General features: G+C 51.6%; 1 protein-coding gene across 3 annotated transcripts in view; it reads right to left on the bottom strand.

Annotated features, from left to right (window-relative positions):
• Positions 1–25149, bottom strand: part of LOC137425239 (forkhead box protein N4-like) — an 89584-nt gene that overhangs the window by 23060 nt on the left and 41375 nt on the right. For all 3 annotated transcript variants that reach the window (XM_068113453.2, XM_068113456.2, XM_068113454.2), the window contains exons 4-6: positions 21440–21585; positions 20785–20865; positions 20435–20544 (exon numbers count right to left, since the gene is read on the bottom strand). In XM_068113453.2, coding sequence (XP_067969554.1) covers positions 20435–20544; positions 20785–20865; positions 21440–21585 — 337 coding nt within the window. The remainder of the gene's footprint in view (positions 1–20434; positions 20545–20784; positions 20866–21439; positions 21586–25149) is intronic.

Genomic DNA, 25149 nt, shown 5'->3' with positions numbered 1-25149 from the left:
TCATCCGGCGAATTCTATCCTTTGGACAATGCCATGAGCTGTGTGATATGTGAGGATGAGGAGGTTAACCTCCACAAGGTAGTCACCGATGTTAACCTCCACAAGGTAGTCACCGATGTTGTAGATGCCAACCTAAAGCGTTGGGCAAAGACCAACGAAAACTTTCAATTACTTGGTAGACTGGTTGCTGTAGCGGCTGATGCACATGCAGATGACACCTATTACCACCATCAGTGTTATGTACGTTTGAGAGACTCTGCTCGCGCTGCCGAGCGACGAGAATCGGTGGGTCCCGTACCTCCACCCTTTGATCCCATCATCTGTGCTCAAATCGTAGCCCTGATCGAAAATGCAGACACCACCTCATTCAAGCTCTCAGAGCTACGCGAGATGTATCAAAAGCTTATCAGTGACCAAGGTCGCCCATGCCGAGATAAAAAAGAGCCACACTCAACTCGATTCAAGGAGCACCTTCTTGACCTCTTACTTGAATGGGGTGAGTTTTCAAAAGGGAATGAAGGCAGAAAGGATGTTTATATATCGCACAAAGTCAAGGTTGCTGATGAGCTGGCAAAGACGTATAGGTCTCAAATTGAGCAAAAGGATGCACTTATTTTCATGCGAGCGGCCGTGATGATGCACAAGTTCTGTTTACAGAGCCAGGAGCCTTTCGATGGATCCTTCCCCCCTAACTGCCTCACAGCTCCAGTCTGCGAGGAGATGAGAAGTTTCTTCAATGTTGTGCTCCGGGGTCCGTCAGCCCTTCATGGGCGTGAGAAAATTGGTGGCGATGCCAATTTGGATGCCCGGGAGAAAATCGCATGCAACATCTCCCAGTTGCTCATCTACAACACTTTCAAGGGTACACACCATGCTGTAAAAACGGCAGCAGGAAGGCACAGCAAGGAGAGGGAAATCCCCTTCCCCCTTTACCATGGACTCAAACTGCATGGACATGGGCGGAATAAAAAACAGATTGGGATTGACAATGAACAGGGTATATCAGTATCCTACACTCGTGTCATGGAAGTGAAGCGAGGTGTTGCACGAGCAGTGTGCACTCGTCATGCTCAGGATGGGGTTGTGGTACCCACCAACAGTCGTCTCAATGTTTTCACCACCCATGATGTAGATAATATAGACAGCAAGGCGCAGGGCAATTTCTCACATGATGAGTTCCATGGATATGCCCTGAGTGTGACCACTGACCAACCACCTCTCATACGAGAACACTGGAGTGAAGCGGGCTCCAATCAAACTTGATCCTTTTGACACATCAACTCCCAAGTTACCAGACTCTTATGTGATCCATCCACCAGTCGAACTCACTCAAACTGATGTCTTTGCTCCGAAACCCAGCATCAGCAAAGTCAGACCAACCCTTGATGTGCAAGGTGCCACGGCAAAGGATCAGGCGTGGATGGCACACGTCTCCAAGGTGATGAACAAGGGTCCAGTAGCAGAGGGTGACGTCATCACCTGGTCAGGGTACAACTCGTCCCAAGCAAGTGACAGTTCTGTGAAGCCCCCTGCTGAGATTGGTATCTACCCACTCTTCCCAGACAAGGCCGTCCGCATCTTCAATGAAACATCCAATGGAGCTGGCTATGCAGGGCATCCAGTTCCTCAACCCGGGCCAGACAAGCGTACTTGGTGCAGATCAGCCACTGTATGCTATCATCAAACTAATCCAATGGCAATTCCCAGACACTTTGGGAGAAGACAAGCTGGTGGCTATGATGGGTGCTTTGCACATCGAGGACAAAATGCACCTTATGATAGGCAAGCTGCTGCGTGACTCAGGGTGGGTCACAGTACTTTCTCAGGCAGAGATCCTGACATCTGGTCGTGCACAGTCTGCACTCAATGAGCATCACATCAAGCGCACAAGGCACGCCCATCAGGTTTCCCTCATATCTCTGTACCTGCTCAAGCAGACCGCCTACTCTGAGTATTGCAAGAGTGTAATGGGCCCACCAGACTCATTCCATATGTGGAATCAACGTTCCCAAAGTGTTCTGCAGTTCAAGTACTGGTCTATTATAATCGAGCTGGAGCTGCTTATGGCTCGTTTTGTCAGATCCCTGAGGGAGGGGGACTTCTCACTGTATGTACAAGCATGTGACGAACTGTGTGGCTGGTTTCATGCCTTGGACCACACAAACTATGCGTGTTGGCTGCCAGTACACGTACGTGACATGGTTGAGCTAGGCAAGAAACACCCTGGAGTGCATGCTGAATTCATGAAGGGCAATTTCGTTGTTCAGAAATCAGCTAAAAAGTTCAGCCTGATGGCCAAGGATCAAGCCCATGAACAGTCCAACAAAAGCCTCCAGGCACATGGCGGAGCGACTGGTCTATATGAGAACCCTGAGGCTCTTACACTGTACATGCTTGCTGGACCTGACTGTGTGCGGATGGTTAAGGAGTTCGAGGCTGCACAAGACCTTTCATCCCCATCTACTGCTCATCATGAGGAAGGACACTGTTTGCAAGTCAAGTTTCAGAAGGATATACTATCATTTGTTGAGGTGATAGAGCAACTGGGCAACCCCTTCCTTGCAACAAGCCAGGAGCTTGTTGCACTGGATACACAAAACGTCATGGAACAGACCGTCGCTACCTCTACGTCTCAAATCTGTGAAGCTGGCAAAGCCCTTCATGCAGCATATGTCTTAGAAAGGCTGTTAAAGGTTTCAGTGCCTGTATCCGATACGATCAAACGGAACAATATGCTAACTTTTGCCAATCGACCCGACCCAAAGAAAAAAAGCAGGAAGGACAGTGGTGTACAGAGGCAGAACATGGTTTTGGTCACACAGCTTTTCCTCTCACTGCAGTCCCGCCCTGATGCTGACATGGCAGACTTCTTTAGGTTCGAAAATCAGATATTCTGATATTCTGATATCAAAATCTGATATTCTGCAATGCATCAATGCACCGACTGGCCGTGCAGCTGCTGCGAAACAAGCAACAATCGTGGTTTTGGATATGGCAGCAGTGATTCACATGGTGCGCCCAACAACAGCAAAGACATTCAGTGAATATGTGTCACTCCACATTGTACCATTTCTGGAGGCCCAAATGAAGAGCGGAGCCCAACGCATCGACGCTGTATGGGATAATTACCCAGAGGAAAATAATCTCAAAGGGCTCACCCAGCAACGTCGTGGAATGGCCCACGGACAAGAGTTGGCGATGGCAGCACCCCAATCCCAAAGCGTGAATGGAACAGTGTTTTCCTAAAAAATGAGGAGAACAAAAGGGAGCTGTTCTCATTCATCAGCACACAGATCTCCAAGACTGACATGGGTGGAAAGCTCCTCCTGAGTACCCACTTCGAAACCGTGCTCTCCAACCGACATTGTGACGTTACTACACTTCAGCCAAGCAACCATACCGAGGCTGACACCAGGATCCTCCTGCATCTGGCACATGCTGCAGAGCAGGGCCATATAACAGCCTATGTTCGCACAGTGGACAGTGATGTCGTGGTTTTGGCAGTCATGTTTTTTGAGACCTCTGGCCTATCAGAGCTCTGGGTGGGCTTCGGAACTGGAAAAAAGTACCGTGACATTCCAGTCCATACTATCTGCTCCAATCTCGGTCCGTCAAAGTCCTTGGCACTACCCCTCTTCCACAGCCTAACTGGCTGTGACACGACTTCACAGATTCTTGGATGTGGTAAGAAGACTGCTTGGGCGGCCTGGACCAGCTTACCTGACCTCACCGACACACTAGTGGCTCTTACACAGGACCCTGACCTCTTCACACTCGAGTCCATACACATGCAGCAGATTGAAAGGTTTGTCATACTAATGTACAGCAAGGGTTGTGGTGCAGCCAGTGTCAACGAAGCAAGGCATCATCTCTTCACCACTGGAAGCAGATCACTGGAAAACATCCCACCTACCCAAGCTGCGCTGTTCCAGCATGTGAAACGAGCTCTACTACAGGCGAGTTTCTACTGGAATCAGGCCACCACAGTCCAACAGGAAATCCCTGACTTCAGTGACTGGGGCTGGCAAAAGGATGGCAGCAATAACTGGCAACCATTATGGACCACACTCAGCGATGCTTCAATGGCATGCGCCATTCTCCTACACTGTGGTTGCAAAAAGGCCTGCACGGGAAGGTGTAAATGCAACCGTGCTGGTGTCCGATGTACGGTCCTCTGCCAATGCGAATGAGGGTGCATTAACAATGATGGCGGCGATTCATAGAGAATACGCCAGAGACACATAGGAAGCAATATCAATCACTGACAATCATTGTTACAATGTACATATTGTTGCGAAACTTTCCATTTTTTGGTATTTTCAACATTTGAAAGCATATTAGTCATGCAGTGCTGCATACTTGTAGTTACTTTATTTTGTCTGCAGATGTTATTTCTGAAGTACTTTAATAAAATTGTTCCTGAATAATGTTTGTGTTGTATTAGTGAAAACTGCTGTTTTTTACCTTGGAGCCTAAAATGGGGTGGTAAAATATCGCCTCGAACCATCGAAATAACTTTAGAATGGGATTCTCACATACCGTAAATCACATAAAAGTGGTATTATTTGTGATTCTAACTCATTTCGTTTTTTACCTATTAATGAATATGATGACGTCTGCTTAATTTCTGGTTCATGGGATCTCTATAATGCATGACCCTAGCATGTAATATTATCTTGAAACATCACATCAAGGTCAGGGTTAGATTACCCTCCCCGGAGGCAGATAAAATGAGGTACTGCTTGTAAATCTTGACAAATGACTATTTTGACCCAAAAATGACCTTTAAGATGACCTTGAGGGTTGACCTTGACCTCAAATCATCAAAATAACATCAGAATTGGATTCCTCGACCTCGAAAACCCCAGAAAAGTGGTATCATACATGGTTCCAACCCTTTTGGTTATTTAACTGTTTTCCTCTAATCCGGGTGACAGCCATTTTGTATTTCGCCAATATGGCGGCCTGGGGGGGGGGCGGGGGGGGCGCCCGCCTTGGCGCCCGTCAAAAATCGAAAGAGTATGGCATGGTGTTACGTGGTCCCCTCGGTGACTACCTGGTCTCGGTGACCCCCGGACCGTGAGAGGAACTTCGCCAGAAAGTAGTATTATATATGCGCTTTCGCAACGCAATCCCTATGAATTCCACCCAAGAGAAAACTGATGTTCAATGATATATTTCAGGGGTAATGATACCATACAATTTCAATGATACAATCAAGGGTATATTCCCCGAGCAATCCACCATCCACAATTCACACTCAACAATCAATCAATCCCCTAGATGATTAAGATGGCCATCTTATATATGTGTGTCCCCTTTTGTACTCACGACCCCCTTTTGGTCTCTGTCCCTCACAATGTCTCTGGGCCCCTCCTGACCAAGATGATGGTCGGCGTCGCCGCACTCGGGCGGTTGAACGAACCCCGGGTGGACGTGTTTCCACCGGGCATGTATCGTACCGTGAACCACGGCTGCAGCCCCCTCGTGGCCACGCGAAGCGGGTACGGTAAAGCAAGCAAAAGCCCCACGCCGCTTGCAACGCGTGTTAGGCCCCAACGTGCGACCCGTACGCGTCTTTGTAGACGGTGCCGCGAACGGTACCAGACGCGGGGTCGGTGCACGGCCCCACGGCAACTTGACGTCTCCACCGGGTAGGTACACGTCCCGGTAACTCCTCTCGCCAGACGGGCTTGGGAACACCGCTTTTCCACGCGGCGCAAGGTCGATCCCACCTTTCGTCGGAGCGGGGCGAGGAAGAAGAATACTCGTCGCTTCTTCCGACCTCGTGTCTCCCCTCTTCCGTTTCCGGTCTCTTTTTCCAGAAGGGCTCCTGACCCTCCAACCACAACAACCCTTAATCGACTACCCATTGATAAGCAACCCTGAATCGTAATTCACATACATTCCCATAAATATGTAACAATGGGCAACATCTGCACCAAATTTGATGCTTTTGGAAGAATTTGAACCAAAATATCCCTAAGGGCCCTGATTAGTGTTGGCCGAATGGTTAAGGTGGCTGGCTTAAGATCTTAGGGTCTTGAGTTTGAGCTGTGTGCGGCTAAGTGTTCATTAAATAATACCAGGTGGGTTGACTCAAGCCTGTCATCCTTCCGAGCTCGGAAACATGAGTACCATGAAATGGGGTGAATAGGGACAGCAAGGTGAATAGGGACACAAACTGAAAAAAGTTCGGAAACTTTTTTCGCTGAAATTGATAACCATACTGATTTGTTGATATTTGGGTTGAAAGTGTTCTCTTGTTTTTTTAAAAAGCAACTTATAGTCCCTATTAACCCCATATATGGGTTAAATAGGAATAAATAGGATTTTTATGGCTGCCCCTATTCACCCCGTTTTACGGGTGAATAGGGACAGTCACTAATACAAAAAAATAATAATCAAGAAATAGGGACAGTTTGGAGAAACTTTTTATCCCATATTTTTTTTCATTGGCACCGTGGTTTATATTATGGGTGTATGGTGCTGTGCACACACGACTCGATTGCCAGAGAGGTAGGCCACAACGCGTGGATACAAACAAGAGTCTTTATTACAAGCTCGCATATCAGCACTGGGCGGCTCGAGCTTAGAGCCCGCATATATGTCCCGAGGCCACGCCTTGCCCCCGGGCGTGGCCGATCGGCCGAAAGGCGGGGCATGCATTTCAGTTCCCCGCCTGGACGCTCGCGCCACCCACTGGTGCGTGGAATTATTGACCCTTGTGCCCGCCACACGCGCCCCACCAGAATTCCCGCGCACCTAAAGGGTGAGCTTGCGGGGAAGCCGGAAGACCCGGCCGAAACGCCCCCTGGCGATGTGTGCAGGGTTGGGGGGTAGCGGGGCTGGGGGGTGCCGGGGGTCTGACCACCGTGGGGCGGCCTCGACGCCGAGACAGAGCTGCTTGCGGGGGGTGGTCCAGATCGAGGTGGGCCGGCTTGAGGCGGTCCACAGAGATACACTCCGGAGCACCGCCGATGTCCACAGTGAAATGTTTGTCCCCGGTCTCCAGCACGCGAAAAGGCCCGTCGTACGGGGGCCGCAGTGGTGCCCGGTGGGCGTCGTGTCGGATGAAAACGTACTCCGCCGTGCGAAGCTCCGGGGCAATGTTGGAGGGCGGGCAACCGTGGTGTGCCGTGGGCACCGGGGTGAACCTCCTGGCGGCCTCCTGCAGGGTGGAGCGTTGTTGCGCCGCGGACCAAGGAGCCGTGGAGTCGGGGATAAACTCGCCTGGCACCCGCAGCGGCTGTACGAAGACCAGCTCCGCCGAGGACGCGCGCAGGTCGTCCTTGGGCGCTGTCCTGAGGCCCAGCAGGACCCAGGGGAGCCTGTCGGCCCAGCTGCCATCGTGGAGGCTGGCCCGGAGTGCGGCCTTCATGGAGCGATGAAAGCGCTCGCACAGGCCATTGGCCTGGGGGTGGTAGGCCGTGGTGCGGTGCAGTTTGACGCCGAGCCCTTGCGCCACCGCGCCCCAGAGCTCCGAGGTGAACTGGGGGCCGCGGTCGGACGAGATGTCTGAGGGGGCGCCGAACCAGGCAACCCACGTGGCGGTGAAAGCATGTGCGATGTCAGCCGCAGTCGTCGCCGCCAAGGGCACGGCCTCCGGCCACCGGGTGGTGTGGTCCACCATGGTGAGGAGGTGGGTGAACCCTCGCGAGGGGGGCAGAGGTCCCACCAAGTCGACGTGAACGTGGTCGAACCGACGCTCGGGCACCGTAAACGGGGCCAACGGGGCCCGGGTGTGGCGGTGGACCTTTGCGCGCTGGCACGCGAGGCACGTCCTGGCCCAGTCGCGGACGTCCTTCCTGAGGCCATGCCAGACGAACTTCGCCGCGACGAGCTTCTGGGAGGCCTTCGTGCCCGGGTGGGACAGGCCGTGGATGGTGTCGAAAACCGGGCGCTGCCAGCCAGCGGGCACGATGGGGCGAGGCTGGCCGAGGGAGACGTCGCACAGGAGGGCCGCGCCCGCGACGTCGAACGGCACCTCAGTGACGCGGAGGCCCATGACGGCGGTCCGCAAGGCCTGGACGCCGGGGTCGGAGGTCTGGTCCTCCGACATCCGGGCATAGTCGATCCCGAGGTGGACCGCGTGCGCGACGGACCGGGAAAGGCAATCCGCCACCGGGTTGTCTTTACCCGCGACGTGACGGATGTCCGTCGTGTACTCGGACACGGCAGAGAGGTGACGTTGCTGCCGGGCCGACCATGGCTCGGCGACCTTGGCCATCGTGAACACAAGGGGCTTGTGGTCGACGAAATCCGTGAATGGGCGGCCCTCGAGCAGATGGCGGAAGTGTCGGACCGCCAGGTGGAGCCCGAGCAGCTCGTGGTCGAAGGTGCTGTAGCTGCGTTCGTGCGGGCGAAGCTGCCGGCTAAAAAACGCCAGCGGCTGCCAAGCACCACGCACCCACTGCTTGTGCACGGCGCCCACCGCGTAGTCTGACGCGTCGGAGGTGAGGGCGATCGGTGCACCGGGCGCCGGGTGCGCCAGCATGGTGGCATTGGCCAGGGCCAGCTTTGCGCCCGCAAACGCCGCGGCCATCGGCTCCGACCAGGCGATGTCACCTTTGCCCGGCTTGCCCCGGAGGGCCTCGTGCTGGGGGCAGAGGAGCTGGGCGACGTGGGGCACGAAGCGGTGGTAAAAATTTACCATGCCCAGGATCTCCTGGAGCCCCTTGATCGTGCGGGGGCGCGGGAAACCCCTGACCACCTCCACCTTGGCCGGTAAAGGGACGGCCCCGTGCCTGGGGATGCGGTGCCCCAAGAAGTCGATGGCGGCGACGCCGAAAAGGCACTTTGCGGGGTTGATGATCAGGCCATGCTGGCCCAGGCGTTCGAGAAGCGTGCGGAGGCGGAGCAGGTGCTCCTCCCGTGACGCGCTCGCGACTAGGATGTCGTCCAGGTAGACATAGATGAAAGGTAAGTCGCGCAAGACGCTGTCCATGAGCCGTTGGAACGCCTGGGCCGCATTCTTCAACCCAAAAGGCATCCGCAGGAACTCAAAGAGGCCGAAAGGGGTGATGACGGCCGTCTTTGGGACATCGTCCGGTTGTACGGGGACCTGGTGGTAGCCCCGGATGAGGTCCACCTTGGAGAACACGGTCGTGTTTGCCAACCGGGCGGAAAAGTCCTGGATATGCGGGACCGGTAGCGGTCGGGGGTGGTGGCATCATTGAGCCGGCGGTAGTCACCGCACGGCCGCCATCCACCGCCGGGCTTCGGCACAATGTGCAGAGGAGAGGCCCAAGTGCTGTTGGAGCACCGTACGATACCCAGCCGTTCCAGCGTGGACCGGCGGCCTGACCGTGGGGATATGGTGCTCCACCCCGTGTTTGACGGCCACCGCTGAGAAGGTGGGCCGCGTGAGGGCCGGGAAACTGGCGAGGAGGCGGGTAAACTCGTCCGCTGCCAGAAGCGTGCAGACTAACCTCGCCGGGACGGAACCTTTCAGCAAGCCGCTTGGCAAGCCGCTCGGTGAGCCGCTCATGCGAGCTGCTCAACGAGCCGCTCAGCGAACAAGCAAGCGAGCTGAAGGTTTCGGCCTGGATGAGACGTTTGCGCTTAACGTCGACCAACAGCCCATGCGTACATAGGAAGTCCGCGCCGAACAGGGCCATTGGCACGCTGGCGGTGACGAACGACCATTGAAAGCGCTGCCCTCCGAACCGCAGTGAGAGGCAACGCTTCCCGAATGTGCGGATGGGTGTACCGTTGGCGGCAAGCAACGCGGGGCCCGGTCCGCGACTTGCTTGTCAGACGCGGAGGCAGGGAGGATGCTTACCTGCGCTCCCGTGTCGCAAAGAAAACGGCGCCCAGACAAGGTGTCCGTGATGAACAGGAGGCTGCCGGAATGGCCGACGCTCAGGGCCGCAAGTGAGCGCCGGCCCGGTCGTTTCCCGACCCGTCAAAGAACACGGCGGGCGTCACGTTTTAGCCTTGTGGCCGAACCTGGCATGGTAGTAGCACCAGGTTTGCGGTGATGGCGGCCGTGTCGGCCGTGCCGGCGGCGGTGGTGGTGGTGGTGGCGGTAGTGGACGGGGCGCAGCAGCGGCCACGAGGGAAGCCAGGGGCGCTGTAGCCTCTGCACCGGGATCCACTATGGCAGCACCGTAAACCGACCACGTGTCGCAGGCCGCAAAAAACTTGTCGGCCTCTCCGGCCAGGGCGCGGGCTTCCCTGATGTTGGAACTGGCCAGCGCGAGGCGCACCTGTATCGGTAGCTGGCGGAGGAAAAGTGTGCGGAACAAGAAATCCGGGTGCTGGTCTCCAAGCAGGGACAGCATGAAATCCATCCGGACGGATGGTCGTGTGTCGCCGAGGGCGGGAAGGTCCAGGAGGCGGTCGGCACGTTCGACCTCCGTGAGCCCAAACGTGGCGAGGAGGAGACGTTTGAGCGCCTTGTACTTGTAGTCGCCCGGCGGGTGCCGAAGGATGGACATGACGCGGGCGGCAGTGCCGGGCCCGAGGGCGGCGACCACGTGGTAGTACCGGGTCTCGTCTGCAGTGATGCCCCGGAGTTGGAATTGAGCTTCGGCTTGCACAAACCAAACGTCGGCTTGCGCTTCCCAAAACTCCGGGAGTTTGATTGCGACGGCGTTGGTAGCCATGGCGCGTTCGGGGGTCAGCAACGGCTGAACCAATCGGGGTCACCAGTGTGGTGCTGTGCACACACGACTCGATTGCCAGAGAGGTAGGCCACAACGCATGGATACAAACAAGAGTCTTTATTACAAGCTCACATATCAGCACTGGGCGGGCTCGAGCTTAGAGCCCGCATATATGTCCCGAGGCCACGCCTTGCCCCCGGGCGTGGCCGATCGGCCGAAAGGCGGGGCATGCATTTCAGTTCCCCGCCTGGACGCTCGCGCCACCCACTGGTGCGTGGAATTATTGACCCTTGTGCCCGCCACAGGTGCATATTATGTGCATCCATCTGAGCTATCAATTTAGCAATAAGTTGGAAACTCAGGATTGTTTCTTGATTATTATTTTTTTGTATTAGTGACTGTCCCTATTCACCCGTAAAACGGGGTGAATCGGGAGAGCCATAAAAATCCTATTTATTCCTATTTAACCCATATATGGGGTTAAAGGGACTATAAGTTGCTTTTTAAAAAAACAAGAGAACACTTTCAACCCAAATATCAACAAATCAGTATGGTTATCAATTTTCAGCGAAAAGAGTTTCCGAACTTTTTTTCAGTTTGTGTCCCTATTCACCTTGCTGTCCCTATTCTCCCCATTTTACGGTACCAGCTTACTAAGAAGAGAGGGCACTGCATCAGCGGCCCAGTTGCGCTCCCATCAATGATGCAACTAGCAGCCACAGGGTGCATACAAAAATTAAAATTAGGATCTACTACAAAACTTCAGAACAATGTGACTTCAGAACAATGCCATGCAAAGATGCAAATTGTGGTGGGGGTTAATCCAAACCTCCAACCCTGACCCTAATCGTCAGAAGTCACATGATTCTTCCAAGCCAATGAGATAAACTGAATATGCTGTTTGTCATCGGAATCATACATTTATTACACTGTGCACGTGAAGCAAAAAGTGGGTTTAAGCAATTGGTTCACTTCTTTCTGTCCGTCCATCCACCCACAAATGTCAGTTTATGATCGAGGAACAACTTCATTTCAATTGAATGTTATATTTTGAACACCAATTGGAACACAAATCGGAAAACGAACCTGTAGCTTAGCAGTTATTTGGCTCTGAATTCATCCCAATTGCACATGCGCAGAGAGGAGTGACGTAATATTTTTACTCTGTCTGCCTGTCTGGCAGTCATACAAAATTGAAAATCATTCCAAACAGGAAACTTACTGTTTTAAGGATGTCATAAAGTACACAAACAACGTGCACGAAGGACTAATGTAGTGTTAGATAGAGTGGTGTAATAGACACTGGGCAAAACGGCGGTAAACTTCCGGAATTAATTTTTTATACTACTGTCACAATCTTTATTTTGTATTAATTTAGTTATATACTTGAACACTGTAGAACACAAATCACCTTCTTATCGCTTCGAAAAACCTCTAGTTTTGCAGTACTTGTACATGTTAAATAAGGTGGTGTGGCGGACACGAAAGCACTGACGTGGTGACATCACCCCGCACACCGAGTGGGGGTGGGCCACGCCCAGAAGAGAGGCGTGGCCTCACGATATACACGGGGCGCGCAGCCCTGAGAGTTCAGTGTTACAGTGAGCTCTTGAATAAAGACTCTTACAAATTACCGCGTTGTCCGCTTCCTCCTTGTTTACAAACAGCGCGCGTAACACCGCGCTTTACTGGTGACCCTCGAAGTTGGATCTGCCGTAGCGATCCTTCCAAACACGACGCCATTGCCATGGCCAACAACGCGATGTCGATTAAACTTCCCGAATTTTGGGAGGCCCAGGCCGAAGTTTGGTTCGTCCAAGCCGAAGCCCAGTTTCAGCTTCGGTGCCTCACCCACGACGACACGCGCTACTGCCACGTCGTCGCCTCACTCGGGCCCGGCACGGCCGCTCGAGTTGTGTCCGTCCTTCGACACCCACCGGACGGCCACAAGTACGAGGCACTCAAGCGGCTGCTCCTAGCCACGTACGGCCTCACGGAGGACGCACGGGCCGACCGCCTCCTGGATCTCCCCGAGCTCGGCGACATGCGCCCATCGGTCCGAATGGACCATATGCTGTCACTGTTGGGCGACGAAGCCCCTGGTTCTCTATTCCGGGCGCTTTTCCGTCGCCAACTTCCAGCACAGGTACGCCTCGCGTTGGCCGGGACCGTGCTAACGGAACCCCGAGCATTGGCCGCCGCGGCGGACAGGTACTTCGTGGCTTCGGACACGCGGGCGAGAGTCGGTGCGGCCGTCACGGACCTCGAGGCTGATGCTGCTGATGATGCTGCTGATGATGCTGATCCACAGCATCAGCTTACACAGCATACGCAGCATGCTGATACGCACCTTGTGGCCGCCGCCACGCCCCGCCCAACCGCCGCGGCGAAAACCGCCACCGCGGGGAACACCGCTAACTCCGCCGGCCTGGCGGAGCCAGCCGCACTCCTCCAGCTCCACCACCTGGTGCTGGTTCCACGCCAAGTTCGGCCACGAGGCTCGACAGTGTCATCCGCCATGCTCCTTCAACAGGTTGGGAAACGCCCGGGCCGGCGCTCGATAGTGGCAATGAGCGCCGGCCGTTCGAACAGCCTGCTGTTCATCACGGACACCTTATCCGGGTGCCATTACCTGTGCGACACAGGAGCGCAGGTGAGTGTCGTTCCTGCCGGTACGTCGGACAAGCACGCCGCGGGCGGGGGCCCCACGCTGCTTGCCGCAAACGGGACGCCCATCCGTACGTACGGAAAACGCTGCCTCTCTGCGGTTCGGAGGGCAGGTTTTCCGATGGTCGTTCGTCAGCGCCGACGTGCCCATGGCATTGCTTGGCGCGGACTTCCTGTGCGCAAATGGGCTCCTGATCGACGTAAAGCACAGACGTCTTGTCCAGGCCGAGACGTTCAGCTCGCTCGCTTGTGCGCTGCCCAGCTCGTCGAGCAGCCCACTGAGCGGCTCACCGAGCGGCTTGCCAAGCGGCTTGCTGAACGGTTCGGTTCCGGCCATGTTGATCTGTACGCTTCCGGCAGCGGACGAATTCACCCGCCTCCTCGCCGGCTTCCCGGCCCTCACGCGGCCCACGTTCTCGGCGGGGGCCATCAAGCACGGGGTGGCCCATCACATCCCCACCGTCGGGCCACTGGTCTATGCCCGGGCACGCCGCCTCGAGCCGACGAAGCTGGCGGTAGCAAAAGCGGAGTTCGCTACCCTGGAGCGACTCGGCATCGTTTGGCGCTCGGAGAGTGCTTAGGCGTCGCCGCTGCACATCGTGCCGAAGCCCGGCGGGGGATGGCGACCGTGCGGGGACTATCGCCGTCTCAATGACGCCACCACCCCCGACCGCTACCCCGTCCCCCACATTCAGGACTTTTCCGCCCGTTTGGCGGGCATGTCCTTCTCCTCGAAGGTGGAGCATACGCGGTTACCATCAGGTCCCCGTCAGGCCGGAGGACGTCCCGAAGACGGTGGTCATCATGCCGTTCGGACTCTTCGAATTCCTGCGCATGCCCTTTGGTCTGAAGAATGCGGCTCAGGTGTTCCAGCGGCTGATGGACAGCATCCTGCGCGACTTGGATTTTGTATACGTCTACCTGGACGATATCCTTGTCGCCAGCGCGTCCCGCGAAGAGCACCTACACCACCTCCGCACGCTCTTCGAATGCCTGGGCCAGCATGGCCTGATTGTGAACCCCGCAAAGTGCCGGTTCGGCGTCGCCGAACTCGATTTTCTGGGGCACCGCGTCACCAGGCATGGAGCCGTCCCCCTGCCGGCCAAGGTGGAGGCGGTGAAGGGGTTTCCGCGCCCCCGCACGATCAGGGGGCTGCAGGAGTTCCTGGGCATGGTGAACTTTTACCATCGGTTCCTGCCCCGTATCGCCCAGCTCCTGTGCCCCCTGCACGAAGCTCTCCGAGGTAAGCTGGGCAAAGGCGACGTCACCTGGACCGAGCAGATGGACGCGGCGTTCACGGGCGCGAAGCTCGCCTTGGCTAACGCCACCATGCTCGCGCACCCGGCGCCCGATGCGCCGATCGCCCTCACCACCGACGCCTCGGACTACGCGGTGGGTGCGGTGCACGAGCAATGGGTGCGTGGGGCTTGGCAACCGCTGGCGTTCTTTAGCCGGCAGCTTCGCCCGCCCGAACGCCGTTACAGTACCTTCGACCGCGAGTTGCTCGGGCTTCACTTGGCGGTCAGGCACTTCCGCCACCTGCTCGAGGGCAGTGCGTTCACGGCCTTCGTCGACCACAAGCCGCTGGTCTTCGCGGTGGGCAAGGTCACCGAGCCGTGGTCGGCCCGGCAGCAGCGTCACCTCTCGGCCGTGTCCGAGTACACGACGGACATCCGGCACGTCGCGGTGAAGGACAACCCGGTGGCGGATTGCCTTTCCCGGGCCGTCGCCCACGCAGTCCACCTCGGCATCGACTATGCCCGGATGGCAGCGGAACAGGCCGCTGACCCCGACGTCCAGGCCTTGCGGACCGCCGTCACGGGCCTTCGCGTCACCGAGGTGCCGTTCGACGGCGCGGGCGCGGCCCTCTTGTGCGACGTCTCCCTCGGGTGGCCTCGCCCCATCGTGCCCGCGGGCTGGCAGCGCCAGGTGCTTGACGCCATCCACGGCCTGTCCCACCCGTGCGCGAGGGCCTCCCAAAGGTTGATCGCCGACAAATTCGGCTGGCATGGCCTCCGGAAGGCCGTCCGCGGCTGGGCCAGGACGTGCCTCGCGTGCCAGCGTGCCAAGGTGCACCGGCACACCCAGGCCCCGTTGGCCCTGTTTACGGTGCCGGAACGCCGGTTTGACCACGTCCACGTGGACCTGGTGGGACCTCTGCCCCCCTCGCGGGGTTTCACCCACGTCCTCACCATGGTGGACCGCACCACCCGGTGGCCGGAGGCCGTGCCCTTGGCATCGACGACGGCGGCGGACGTCGCGCAGGCTTTCATCGCCACCTGGGTCGCCCGGTTCGGCGCCCCCTCAGACATCTCGTCCGACCGCGGCCCCCAGTTCACCTCGGAGCTCTGGGGGGCGGTCGCGCAGGGGCTCGGGGTCCGGCTGCACCGAACCATGGCCTACCACCCCCAGGCTAACGGCCTGTGTGAGCGATTTCACCGCTCATTGAAGGCCGCGCTCCGGGCCACCCTCCGCGATGGCGGCTGGGTCGACAGGCTCCCCTGGGTCCTGCTGGGCCTCCAGACGGCGCCCAAGGAGGACCTGCACGCATCCGCGGCGGAGTTGGTCTTCGGGCAACCGCTGCGGGTGCCGGGCGAGTTCCTCCCCGACTCCACGGCACCATGGTCCGCGGCACAGCAGCGCTCCGCTCTGCAGGAGACCACCCAGAGGTTCGCCCCGGTGCCAACGGCATGCCACGGGCACCCACCGATGCACGTCGCCCCGGAGCTTCGCACGGCGGAGTACGTCTTCGTCCGCCACGATGCCCACCGGACACCACTGCGGCCCCTGTACGACGGGCCTTTCCGCGTGCTGGAGACCGGGGTGAAGCACTTCACCCTGGACATCGGCGGTACTCCTGACTGCGTTTCTGTGGACCGCCTCAAGCCGGCCCACCTCGACGTGGACCATCCACCACCAGTGGCCCGACCCCCGCGTCGGGGCCGCCCCCCTGCGGGCGGACCCCCGGCACCGCCGCCACGCCGCCCCCCGGTCCTGCACCCATCCCAGGGGCAGCCGGAGGCATCCCAGATGGCATCCCTGCATCCCAGACGCCGCCAGTCGCCAGGGGGCGCTTCGGCCGGGTCATCCGTTTGCCCCGCAAACTGGCCCTTCAGGTGCGCGGGGATTCTGGGGGGGCGCGTGTGGCAGACACGAAAGCACTGACGTGGTGACATCATCCCGCACACCGAGTGGGGGTGGGCCATGCCCGGGAGAGAGGTGTGGCCTCACGATATACACGGGGCGCGCAGCCCTGAGAGTTCAGTGTTACAGTGAGCTCTTGAATAAAGACTTTTACAAATTACCGCGTTGTCCGCTTCCTCCTTGTTTACAAACAGCGCGCGTAACACCGCGCTTTAGTGGTGTATAATACAGGATCAACGGTGCTAAAGGCCTGGAGTTTTTTTAATACAACCTTTAAAATCAATCTTTTATTTCAATTGAATTATATACCTAAACACTGTGTAGGGTAAAGTGTTCTATGAACCCTCGAGTTAAGTATGCAAGGGCGAGGGTACGAACAGGTACAGGATGAATAGATACAGGTGTGGAGAGGTTGTTTTTGTGAATATTATCGATTTATTATCGATATATAACCATGTTAACTTTTTTTTTTAGTGTTTTCCCCAAAAATATTTCTGTCATTTACAAAAAGTATTTCTTGAAATTAAATGTCAATTATGGTGCTTTTAGAAGGTATTGAAGCACGCGGTGCTACGCGCGTGACTTGCTACCAAGGAGGAAGCGGACAACGCGGTATGTTTATAGTTCTTTATTCCAAAGAGGTCACTGTAGCACTGGCGCGCTCCGGGCTGCGCGCCCGGTGTTTATCCTGAGGCCACGCCTACCCCTCGGGCGTGGCCGCCGCCCACTTGGTGCGCGGAATGGTGTCACCACGCCAGTGGGCTTTCGTGTACGCCACAGTATCACGTTTCCTTTGTGACATACTCATTATATTTACATTGGGATATACATTGTAATACAATGCCTGTAATACAATGTATATCCCAATATAAATATAATGAGTATGTCATAAAGGAAACATGATACCTTCTAAAAGCACCATAATTGACATTTAATTTCAAGAAATACTTTTTGTAAATGACAGAAATATTTACAATGATTGTATGCAATCTTGTAATGCCTTTCACGTCAACAACATTAAATATGGACTTACGAGAGGTGGTCAAAAAGTTTGCCATCTTGTTCAGTGGTGCATCTGGCATAATGAAGAATCCACAACTGAATATGGATGGCAAATTGTATTTAATTTTAGGTTTTTATTGCTGTTTACACTTTGGAGAATCGAGAAATTATCCTCAGAGCATGATTAGCATAATGTGGAGATCATTGATGGTGGTTGAGATGAAAGAGATCAACGAAATGTTTGTGTCCATGCGTTTCTTTGACACTCCATGCACTTAATACATTTCTTAACCTCACCAGAGGAAAGGGTATTGCATTTGGGTCCATTTGTTTGTCTGTCTGTCTATCTGTCTGTTTGTTTGTCTGCCTGTTTGTTTGTCCGCACAGAACGTGAGTATGCTTTTCTCTGCAACCGTTGGTCCGATTGCCAATTAATTTTCACCACAGGAGCGCATCCTCCTGTAGAATTTTAATGATAATTATGACGTCATATGTCACGTGGTACGGGCGCCATCTTGGAAAAAAACCTAAAAATTTTGCACCTCTACATCCCAGAAACCGCGCCGAGAAAAATTTAAACATGGCTCATTGTCAAGTACTCCCAATGGGGAACAACATATACTCATGATGTCATCAGTCCCTTCATAATGAAGTCATAATTGGACAAGTAGAACGCTTGATCCGTTCAGTTTGAAATTTCTTTGAGCATGAGCTACCCAAAAATTGTACGGGGGAATTAAATTGATGACGTCATCGATCACGTGGTTCGGCAGCCATATTGGATTGAACATAAACCTACATCGTCAATAAACCACACAAACACAGCAGCTAAATAAACACCACTCAAACACGTCCTGGTGAGGGTCTGCAATCTCTGATTTCTCTTTCTTGTTGTTATTTGATACAGTTACAACATTCCATAAATAATTTGTTTCTTCATATAATTCTCACACACTTAGTACTTTCCACTCTGCTTTGTTACTGGAACCAAATACTTTTGATTCCCTGAGTAGGAATAATGGTGGGCGATACTCTTGCACGATGCTATTAAAGTGGAGGCAAAGTTCCAAAGTGTACCTCACACTGATGTGAAGAGTGGGAAGAGGGCAACATATGGGAGGTCAATATTTCTGCCATATTTGTACAGGTAAAGAGTATATGGCCACTTAGGAAAAATCTTTTGACTCTGCCTGTTGTTCGATTGAAACAAAAAAAAAGCAAATAAAGCACACAGAGCAGGCTAAAGTGGAGATAATGAGAAACACAGTTGGTAATTCAAAAGAAGCAAACTTTATAGATCCCGGACTTGAGGCAGTTAGAAACAGTCCCAGAGGAGATCCAAGGTCCAGTATGGAACTTCTCCAACTTTGCATGTGAAAATTTTTTTGACCTGTTTTATAGCTGAGCTATTCGAGTGCGAAGAACATCATAAAGAGTTTCAGGATAGAACATTTTTCAGGAAAGAGGCCTGGAAGAACATCATAAAGAGTTTCAGGAAAGAACATTTTTCAGGAAAGAGGCCTGGAAGAACATCATAAAGAGTTTCAGGAAAGAACATTTTTCAGGAAAGAGGCCTGGAAGAACATCATAAAGAGTTTCAGGAAAGAACATTTTTCAGGAAAGAGGCTTGGAAGAACATCATAAAGAGTTTCAGGAAAGAACATTTTTCAGGAAAGAGGCCTGGAAGAACATCATAAAGAGTTTCAGGAAAGAACATTTTTCAGGAAAGAGGCCTGGAAGAACATCATAAAGAGTTTCAGGAAAGAACATTTTTCAGGAAAGAGGCTTGGAAGAACGTCATAAAGAGTTTCAGGAAAGAACATTTTTCAGGAAAGAGGCCTGGAAGAACGTCAAAAAGAGTTTCAGGAAAGAACATTTTTCAGGAAAGAGGCTTGGAAGAACATCATAAAGAGTTTCAGGAAAGAACATTTTTCAGGAAAGAGGCCTGGAAGAACGTCAAAAAGAGTTTCAGGAAAGAACATTTTTCAGGAAAGAGGCCTGGAAGAACATCATAAAGAGTTTCAGGAAAGAACATTTTTCAGGAAAGAGGCCTGGAAGAACATCATAAAGAGTTTCAGGAAAGAACATTTTTCAGGAAAGAGGCTTGGAAGAACGTCATAAAGAGTTTCAGGAAAGAACATTTTGCAGGAAAGAGGCCTGGAAGAACGTCATAAAGAGTTTCAGGAAAGAACATTTTTCAGGAAAGAGGCCTGGAAGAACATCATAAAGAGTTTCAGGAAAGAACATTTTTCAGGAAAGAGGCCTGGAAGAACATCATAAAGAGTTTCAGGAAAGAACATTTTGCAGGAAAGAGGCCTGGAAGAACGTCAAAAAGAGTTTCAGGAAAGAACATTTTTCAGGAAAGAGGCTTGGAAGAACGTCATAAAGAGTTTCAGGAAAGAACATTTTTCAGGAAAGAGGCTTGGAAGAACGTCATAAAGAGTTTCAGGAAAGAACATTTTTCAGGAAAGAGGCCTGGAAGAACATCATAAAGAGTTTCAGGAAAGAACATTTTTCAGGAAAGAGGCCTGGAAGAACATCATAAAGAGTTTCAGGAAAGAACATTTTTCAGGAAAGAGGCTTGGAAGAACGTCATAAAGAGTTTCAGGAAAGAACATTTTTCAGGAAAGAGGCCTGGAAGAACGTCATAAAGAGTTTCAGGAAAGAGGCCTGGAAGAACATCATAAAGAGTTTCAGGAAAGAACATTTTTCAGGAAAGAGGCTTGGAAGAACGTCATAAAGAGTTTCAGGAAAGAACATTTTTCAGGAAAGAGGCCTGGAAGAACATAAGAGCTGCAGGTGAGGTGGGTAAATTTATACATACATCAGAGCAAATAAGTCTTTGCTGAAAGGGTTTCAGGAAAGAAATACAAACAACTTGTTGCTCTTCGAAATTAAACATTTAAATCCATTTACAAGACATTGATTGTTGCTTAATTTGTTTTTTTTATTTACATCGTTTTAAGACGATGTGTCCATCTATCTTGTGTTGGTTATGACATATAAGTTACCTGTAAGAGTAGATTGGCTTGGGGAAGGGCCGGATGTCATTGGAGGAGTAAGGGAATGTTCTATGTGCTCCAAACATAGGACGGTAACGAAATGGACCTGGTTCAGAGAACTGATGGATGGGAAGGAAGTGGATCAATAAAGGGGAGGATAAGAGGAATAGAAATAGAAGAAAAGGGATGAGGTGCAAAACAATATGATTGAAGAATTTAGGACAGGGAAAAACAAAACATTTCGTAGAAGAGGTAAAAGTTAATGGGGCTTAGAGATGGTGTCGAGGTGCAATAATGGGAAAAAATAACGAGAGAAAGCAGCAAAACAACTGTGGAGAAGACCGTCCTGTAATTTTAACCTGATACTGGGGGGTGTATTGAGGTTGGGAGGTAAGCTGCATGGCGTGCTGGGATGATGGAAGGCTCCGTCCCACATCGTACTGCAAATAAACAAAAGGACGTACAAGGTATTTTGGGTAAAAAGAAAAGCTTCATAGGCCATGCTGTCATGTTGCAAATGTCCTGAATTATTGATAATTACTTTTATGGTGGACAAAAAATGGAAGAACCTTTTATTTAATATTAATTAATTTACAAGAGTCCTCGTCCTTATGATTACATGGCAACTGTGCACAACAACATATATTGCATTCGGTGACATGTGGGTAGCAGAGCAATGTTTTTTGAACTCCTGCCAGTGGAAGAGAACAATGAACATCCTTAGCTATGTCAATAGATCTTTCTAGCAAAGTTTTTGGCGTGAGCATTCCTTAAGTCAGGACGGTGCGTTCGGTCTTTGTACTTTTCTTTTCATCATTTATAAGATTATACCGTTTGGAGTTACCAAGACTTCCTCCACCTTGCACATGGTTCTGTATTTCAAGCCTTGGTTCCATGCTTACAATTGCAGCCTGGATACTGGAGACATTTTTGTTTGCAGTGTTTGTTTGTTTGCATTTGTTTGCAGATACATGTTTGCAGTCTCAGTGCTGATTGACACTCAAATATACTCACCGGCGAGCGAGGAAGTGGATGAGCAGGGAGAGTGAACGATGGATGCTGGGATCCAACATAAGCTCCTCCACAATACGGTGAAGTTGGAGTAGGGTAAGGTGGCATTGGAGGCCGAACGGGAGACACCCATGGGCGAGGTGATGGACCTGCCGGGTTGGAACAAGGGTGGCATTAGAACGTGGCAAGGTAAATGGCATAAAGGCCGTGAGTGATAAAGCACGTACAACATGTCTTTTTTTCTGAGTCAGCCTGATTGTCTTTCTCAGCACTTTTCAGCTGCATGGACAAAGCTATGCCAGGTGCGTATGTTTAAACAAGCACACCTGTACCGTTAAACCCGCTTTTCTGTGACCACAGTGATACGACTCCAAAGTAACGTCAGTACAGCTGAAAGCAGGGCCTGGTAGGCAATGTACCGTACTCTTTATTTATTTGTTCTTTTCACTAGTGGTATACTGGGAATATAGTATACCAACCTTCAATCTATCACTTTTTTCCTTGTTTAATACTTTAGAGGATAAATTGTACATTCTATGAGCCCACTTTACTTGCCGAATTGATATATGCTAAATCTATGTTAATGATATGCAAGTAATTATACCTCTGCAAGTCCAGGCAAGTGCAATCTAGAATCTCAATGCACACCTGCATGCAAAGAGGTACTGCATGGGTCTCTGTTAGTGTTGGCATGTCTCAAAGTTGAATTTTGGTCGATTTCGAGTTATCCTTAAATCCTGAAAGTTGTCCACTTACCAACATTGCTAAATATTGCTTGGTATTGGTATTGGTATTGGTATTGGTATGGGTATTGGGGGTATTTGTTGATGCAATCTTTTTGTATAACCACGTCTTTTGGCTTTAAGTGATAAATTGTACATGTGTGTGTGGCCACGATGAGTGAATAAAAATATTTGACACAATCCAATGGGAAACTTGATGGAACGTCAGTGAAAGTCACGTGACGGTCTTTGAACGTTGCGATTGACTGAATGACTTCCTGGGTTGTTTCAGATATCCCCATGAATGGTTCGACTGAATTCGCAATTGGTTTCTTTAGTTCATATACTGTACTAGAAACCAGGAGAAATTTTTATTTTGCCAAAATCAATGTCTTTATGGAAAAATCTTTAAGATATGGAAAAACACAGCAATGGTAAAAATGCCTGAACTTCTTTTTCAACTCACTAGATTTCTACAGAAGAGCTGAACACAGCCATGACACTATTGGGAACGCCTCTTCGTGGTGCTCTTTGAACCCCCCAACGCAAGTTGGGGGCCAAATCTTTACCCCATTTTTCCCTGCTGCCCGGATTTGTCAGGGCCCAATTGGTCCCCTTGGACCGACCTTTTCCCTCTTATATATATATATATATATATATATATATATATCTCTCTCTCTCTCTCTCTCTCTCCCTCTCTCAATGTTTCGCTTAATTTAATTAAACGTTTAATTTGCTCTTGATGTGGTCATAGCTCTTGCATGAGCATTTCCTTTAAAAATTGTTTGTGGTTTTGTTTGTGTCTTCACCTTTGGTTTGTAAAATTTTTATACTTGCTGGTTTCCTTTAAATATCATTTGCTCCTTTTGGTGAATTCATGATCCTTACAAAATGTTTCTTTAAACTGGTTGCTTTGCTTACAACCGCTTTGTGAAATGGCTTGTATTTTTATAATAAAAAGGCACAAAAGTCAAAAGTCTCTCTCTCTCTCTCTCTCTCTCTCTTCTCTCTCTCTCTCTCTCTCTCTCTCTCTCTCTCTCTCTCTCTCTCTCTCTCTCTCTCTCTTTCTCTCTTTCTCTCTTTCTCTCTTTCTCTCTTTCTCTCTTTCTCTCTTTCTCTCTTTCTCTCTTTCTCTCTTTCTCTCTTTCTCTCTTTCTCTCTTTCTCTCTGTCGTGGTCCTGACTTGGTGAAGGCAGGGTTACACCATCCTGGATATGGGGGATCTCTTGGTCGCTCCTGCGACATTGATCGGCTGTATCCGTGCCGAGAGAACTGTCTGGGGCTATACAACAACAACAACAACAACACAACCATGCTGTTACTCTCTGGTACAATGCAATCTGGTACAACAGACTGATGGAGTATCAAAGCATTAATTGTTAGCGCAAGACATCATTATAATAACGACTACCTGGTGGCCTGTGTAGTATGCCTATGTCGCACTTGTATTATGAGGATATGACATGAGGTTCAATTCCACATTATGTATTACTTTGTCCTTTTTCTACTCCTGTGCTTATTAGTCATGTTCTCCTCGAAGCAGATTGATGTATCACAAGTGTGCATCTCGTTCTTCTTCCGGAGGAGCACGACGTTTGCGAGTAACACCACTGGCTGAGGGTGTGGCTGAGCCGCTCATGCAAAGCCCTCTGGAGGTTTTGGCAGATTTTTGGAACTTGACCAGGGTGCCGGCGCTATCTCGCATACTCTTCGCAAAATACACGTGGGACCTTTAACGTCCACCAACTAATGCTGGCAGACTGTATTCCCAGTTTAACGTCCATCTGAGGAACGCCACACAAATTCATACCTCGCCCTGACTGCAAAAAAACCAGCATGACAGTTTTGAACTGGGCCGAGATTTGAATCCAGGCTCGACAGCTCAGAGGCATAGGTGCATACTTTTAGGCCATCGCGTGTGTGTGTGTGTGTGTGTGTGTGTGTGTGTGTGTGTGTGTGTGTGTGTGTGTGCGCACGTTTAATGTGTACATGTACAACCACCTTTAGAGGCCATTTTTCCCCGCAGAGCAGGAGTTGGCCTTTTTCGGCACAGTGGTCCCATTTTTGAAGCAATGTATTATGGCGGATGCCCTTCCTGCCACCAACCCTGTTCGTGGCCTCTTGCGACACACAAGGAATTACCAGTGAACTAGTACTCAATTTGCGGACCTCAGAAGGATGACAAGCTGAGTCAACCCCCCTGGCGTTAATTCCGCGATCGAAAGGGATTCAAACCCAGGATCCTAGGATCCCAAGCCGGCACCCTAACCGCTAAGCCAACACATGTGACTGGAAGAAATTGCTGTTGCACCATCACTGGCTGGCTGGATCATAAGCTGAGCACCAACATTTCAGATTCAAACACACGAGGCTCCATACCTCTTATGATTGTTCCATGGATCTACAGCAGCTATTGCTACTGTGGTCAACAAGCTATTAAAATGGTAGAATGAGAACTAGTCTTGCTCGTGAAGTTGTGGATGACTTTTGACAAAACTTGGTGGATGAGTTGGGTAAGTGACAAGAATAAGGTGATTCAATTTTGGTTCAGGTCCAGATCCAGATCCGACCTATCAGTGGGATACAAAAGGTGAACTGCTCAGCCTGGCGTAGGTATGCTCTCCACCGAGTGCCGTTCTAGTTTAATGAATGGAATCCACAGAACATTGATCTAAGCATGCTAATTAACCACCATGAGGAACAAGGAGGAACTGACATTTCTGGTGATAACCATGCTCAGATGAAGGGTGAACTTCCGAAACGTGAGCTCCTCTTTACGTCCCTCGGCAATTAGCATACCTCGATCAACGTCCTGTTCATTCCATTCATTAAACCTGAATGGCACTCGGTAGAGAGCATACCTCCGCCAGGCTGAGCAGTTCACCTTTTGTATCCCACTGGAAGGTCGGATCTGGATCCGGACTTGAACCAAAATGTAATCGTCTTGTTCTTGTCACTTACCCAACTCATCCACCAAATTTTTTTTGTCAC

The sequence above is a fragment of the Myxine glutinosa genome, chromosome 4 (assembly GCF_964187855.1).
Source record: "Myxine glutinosa chromosome 4, kmMyxGlut1.1, whole genome shotgun sequence".
Classification (NCBI taxonomy): Eukaryota; Metazoa; Chordata; class Myxini; order Myxiniformes; family Myxinidae; genus Myxine; species Myxine glutinosa.
This window is presented reverse-complemented; position numbering and strand designations above follow the sequence as displayed.